Consider the following 4,725-nt stretch of genomic DNA (forward strand, 5'->3'; position numbering starts at 1 on the left):
TGGGAGGGGAGATGCTGCGGCAGCAGAAGCCGCGATTCAATCTGGCTGCGGAAAAACAGTCCAAACCCTAAACCCTAAACCCTAAACCCTAAACCCTAGCCCGGGCATCCTTCGCCTGCGCCTAGCAGTCAGGGTTTAGGGTTTAGGGTTTGCAATTAGGGTTTACCGCAGCATATCTGCTGCCAGCTCTTTGTGGCTGCTGCAGTGCAGCAGCAGCCGCCCAAAGGCCCAGGGAATATAAACTAAAGCAGCAAGCGGCAGCGGGGCCCCTAGAGACAGTTGCAGCTGCAGCAGCAGCAGCAAACGGTAAAACCTGCAGCAGCAGCAGCAGCAGCAGCAGCAGCAGGAGTGGTGGCTGCAGCAACAGCAGCAGCAGCAGCAGGAGTGGTGGCTGCAGCAACAGCAGAAGCGGCAACGCGCGGCTGCATCTCGAGCAGCGACAGTTTCTGGAGCTGCTGCAGCAGCAACTGCAGCAGCTGCTGCTGCAGCAGCAACTGCAGCAGCTGTTGCTGCAGCAGCAAACTAACCAGCAGCCATAGCAGCTGCGAAAACACCAACAGCAGCAGCAGCTGCTGCTGCTGCAGCAACAAAGGGCACAGCAGCAGCATTAAGAACAACTGCGTCAGCAGTAGCAGCAATGGCTGCAGCAGCAAAAGCCTCTTGCTGAAGCAGAAGCAGCAGCAGCAACGGCTGCAGCAGCAGCAAGAGCTGCAGCAGCAACAGCAACAGCCCCTTGCAGCAGCAGCAGCACGCGGACAGAGAAGCAACGGCGATGCTTCTGCTGCTGTTGCTGCTGCTGGCCACTGGCTGCCGCTGCTGCTGCTGCAGCTGCTGCTGCTCGGAGTCAGTATCCGCTGCTGTTGCTGCCTCTGCTGCTGCTGCTGCAGCAGCAGCTGCTGCTGCTGCTGCTGCTGCAGCTGCTCTGTAAGATGCTGCTCACGTGGAATGCTTCAGCAAAGTCTCAGTAGACATGGCCCTCCTGCTGCTGCTTCTGCTGCTACTGTTCCTGCTGCTGCTGCTGCTGGGCAAAGTTTGCTGCTGCTGGTGCTGCTGTATCTTTGCGAATCTGACTACAGCAGCAGCAGCAGAAGCAGCATTGAGGTTTTTGTGCTGCTGCTGCACCAGCCGCAGCAGCTCTGTAGCGCTTCTTGCTGCTTCTATCCTCTCTCTCAACAGCTGCTGCTGCTGCTGCAGCAGCAGGGACCGAGAGAGGCGACTTTTACTCTCCCTGAGGGTCTGCTGCTGCTGCTGCTGCTGCTGCTGCTGTTGCTGCTGCTGCTGCTGCTGTTGCTGCTGCTGCGGCTGCAATGTCTCTTCAAGCGGCACTAGCAGCGACCCAAACGGCGTGCTGCTGCTGCTGCTGCTATATCTGCTGCTGCTGCTGCTGCTGCCGAAGCTGCAGCAGCTGCTGCTGCAGCTGCTGAAGCTGTTGCACCCAGGTTGGGGCTGCTGGACATTGTGCTGCAGGAGGCGAAGACAGAAAGCCTCAGCTGCTGTTGCTGCAGCCAGCAGCAGCAGCAGCAGCAGCAGCAGCAGCAGGGGCTGCTGCTGCTGCAGCCAAGACATAGTCCTCGGTTTTGTGTCTTTCCCAGGGTTGCATCGTTCGCAGCGCTTTGGGGCCTAGGATCTAGGGTTTAGGGTTTAGGGTTTAGGGTTTAGGGTTTAGGGCTTGGCTTTGGAAGCTGAGGAGCACTCGAGGTCACCGTCGATCTTCTCATCAAACCCTAAACCCTAAACCCTCCATCCTAAACCCTAAACCCTAGGCCCTAAACCCTTGAACCCGCCCTTTAATTAGGCACTTTCCCTCGAAAAGCTATCGGATAAAAGCTCAAACATTCTAGGGTTTAGGGTTTAGGGTTTAGGGTTTAGTGGCTCCTCCTGGGGGGCCCCGTGAGGCTCCCGTGGGGGCCCCCCAGGGGCCCCTCCCGAGCTGTATATACACTGAAAGCCGGTTATTCTCACTTAATTACTCATTTTTAATTTATTTTAGTTTTAATTTTTAATTAATTTTAATTTTAATTTTCAATTTTTTTCAAAAAATGAAAAAAATGAAGTCAGTGAGCCGTTTGGCTCTGCGCCGTTCGGATTTGTTGAAAAATGAATTTCTTTCTTTTCTCTGCAGTTTGTTTCTTCATTTATCAATTAATAATTAATTTTAATTATTATTTATTCATTTATTTATTTATTTATCTTTTATTTGATTCAAATCCGTCGATTTTATCTTTTGTTTCCCCGGCAGACTCGCAAGAGCATTTCGGGTGTACAGACACCTCAAGGTGTCTGTACACCCGAAAGAAGAAATGCAGTTGAAAAGTTTGCAACACAAAACAGCCAAAAAGAAATAAATAATTTAAAATAAAAATAATAATAAACTAAAATAATAAATAGCGGCTAATTAAGAAGAAATCTGTCTGAAAGCATCCGCGCTAAACCCTAAACCCTAAACCCTAAACCCTAAACCCTAATGAATCCAAAACAACTGAATAAACGCCAATCAAACTGGCGAATAACTGGCTTAATGAGCGCCGAATAAATACCCATTAATAAATCAAAAATGAATGAATAAACAAATAAATAAACAAATTTATTTATTTATTTATTTATTTATTAATATAGTTATTAATTTAAAAATAAAAAATTAACACAATCACAGAGGACCACAGGCCTAAAAAACAAAAATGAAAAAAATAAAATGCATAAAAAAAGGAAAAAGGGAAGGCTTGTTGTTGCTGTTGCGATATCTAATTAAATAATTAGATATTTATTTTAGTCAATTAATTAATTAATTAATTACTTAATTAATTAATTAATTAATTAATTACTTAATTAATTAATTAATTAATTAATTAAGTAATTGATTGATTGATTAATTAATTAATTAACTAATTAATTAACTAATTAATTAATTAATTAATTAATTAAGTAATTGATTGATTGATTAATTAATTAATTAACTAATTAATTAATTAATTAATTAATTAATTAATTAATTAATAAGTTAATTAGATAATTATTTAAGTAATCACTCACTTGATTAATTAATCAATTAATTAATTAATTAATTAATTAATTAAATAATTAGTTAATTAATCAATTAACTAATTGAGTAATTATTTAACTAATTAACTAGTTAGTTAATTAATTATTTAATTAACTAATTAATTTGTCAATTAATTAATTAATTAACTTTCCGAATTTTGGATATTCAAAAGTTTATTTATTTCTTTGGTTATTCATTTGTTTACTCGAACAGGCATTCAGCTAAAACAAACCCTAAACCCTAAACCCTAAACCCTAAACCCTAAACCCTGGAGGGTCGGAGAAACATGCGGCAAAATTAGTGCTGGAGGCGTCAATTCAAAACCCTAAACCCCAAACCCTAAACCCTAAACCCTAAACTCTAAACCCTAACTCTAAACCCTAAAGCCTAAACCCCAAACCCTGAACTCTAAACCCTAAAGCCTAAATGCCGGATGACAAATCGCTTAAAAAAGCAGTCCTGCGTACTCGCAGTGGAATCCCTTGGATTAAGGGTTTAGGGTTTAGGGTTTAGGGTTTAGAGTTTCGAAGCTGCAGCAGCACATAGGCTTGGTCTTTGTGCTGCAGCACTTGAGTCCCAGTCCACCCTGTAAACCCTAAACCCTAAACCCTAAACCCTAAACCCTAAACCCTAGGCCCTCGGCCTTCCCCGCGCGGCGCCGGAAGGAGCCGCGGCTGGGCGGGCCGCAGGGTTTAGGGTTTAGGGTTTAGGGTTTCGAGGAGGCTGAGCATTCTGTCTGCGTGCTGCTGCTGCAGCAGCTGCTGCGGCCCCAACTTCTCTTTTGCTGCTATTTGCATGCAGCAATCTATTCTTTCCACTGACAAGGAAAACCCTCTGCTGCTGAGGCAGCTAGCCACGTTTCTAGCTAGCGCTAGCTGCCGCCGCAGGTGCACAGGCACGTGCTGCTGCTGCTGCTGCTGCTGCTGCTGCTGCTGCTGCTGCTGCTGCTGCGCGGGCGGCTGCGCCGCTGCTGCCTCTTCGCTCCCAACGCTCGGCACGCTTATCCACAAGTAACCTGCACGCTCAAACCCTAAACCCTAAACCCTAAACCCTAAACCCTAAACCCTAAACCCAAACCCTAGGAGCGGTACAAAGCAGACGACGAACCACCGCTCCAGCGCAACACAGAGCTAAACCGTAAACCCCAAACCCTAAACCCTAAACACCAAACTCTAAACCCTAAACCCCAAACCCCAAACCCTAAACCCCAAACCCTAAACCCTAAACCCTAAACCCTCACCGTTGACCCCGAGAATGAGTTGCAGGCCGCACTTGAGAGAAGCAATGTGTCTGCTTTGTCTCTTTATCAGCTGCGGCGAAACCCTAAACCCTAAACCCTTGGAAAGTTTTCCATAGCGAGAATTGCGGGTGTGCAGCATTATGGTCCCGTCGCTCTGCAGCAAAACAAGGCTAGGGTTTAGGGTTTAGGGTTTAGGGTTTGGAGGCTCTAAGCCGGTGGCGAGGGCATGGGCTTTTGAACATGGAGAACAGGGTTTAGGGTTTAGACTTAGGGTTTACGGTTTTACACACAGACCATTTCCACATCCCGCTCAATTAGGGTTTAGGGTTTAGGGTTTAGGGTTTACGAGGGTTTTCTGGATTTCGCAGCAAAGCAAATCCGAGGGTTTGAACAAAACCCTCATGTCCAAAAGATCAGATTCACTCAGCGCCCACGGCCCAACGCC

At 46.0% G+C, this 4,725-nt stretch overlaps 1 protein-coding gene across 1 annotated transcript in view; it reads right to left on the reverse strand.

Annotated features, from left to right (window-relative positions):
• Positions 1-4,419, reverse strand: part of ENH_00077330 (hypothetical protein, conserved) — a gene marked incomplete at both ends in the record, with an annotated part of 6,163 nt that extends 1,744 nt beyond the window's left edge. The window contains 5 exons of the mRNA XM_013583069.1: positions 1-45; positions 167-313; positions 941-1,461; positions 3,940-4,055; positions 4,281-4,419. The exon at positions 1-45 is cut by the window's left edge and continues 187 nt beyond it. Coding sequence (XP_013438523.1) covers positions 1-45; positions 167-313; positions 941-1,461; positions 3,940-4,055; positions 4,281-4,419 — 968 coding nt within the window. The remainder of the gene's footprint in view (positions 46-166; positions 314-940; positions 1,462-3,939; positions 4,056-4,280) is intronic.
• Between the last annotated feature and the right edge of the window lie 306 nt (positions 4,420-4,725).

Source organism: Eimeria necatrix, genomic scaffold (assembly GCF_000499385.1).
Source record: "Eimeria necatrix Houghton genomic scaffold, Enh_scaff808, whole genome shotgun sequence".
Taxonomy (NCBI): Eukaryota; Apicomplexa; class Conoidasida; order Eucoccidiorida; family Eimeriidae; genus Eimeria; species Eimeria necatrix.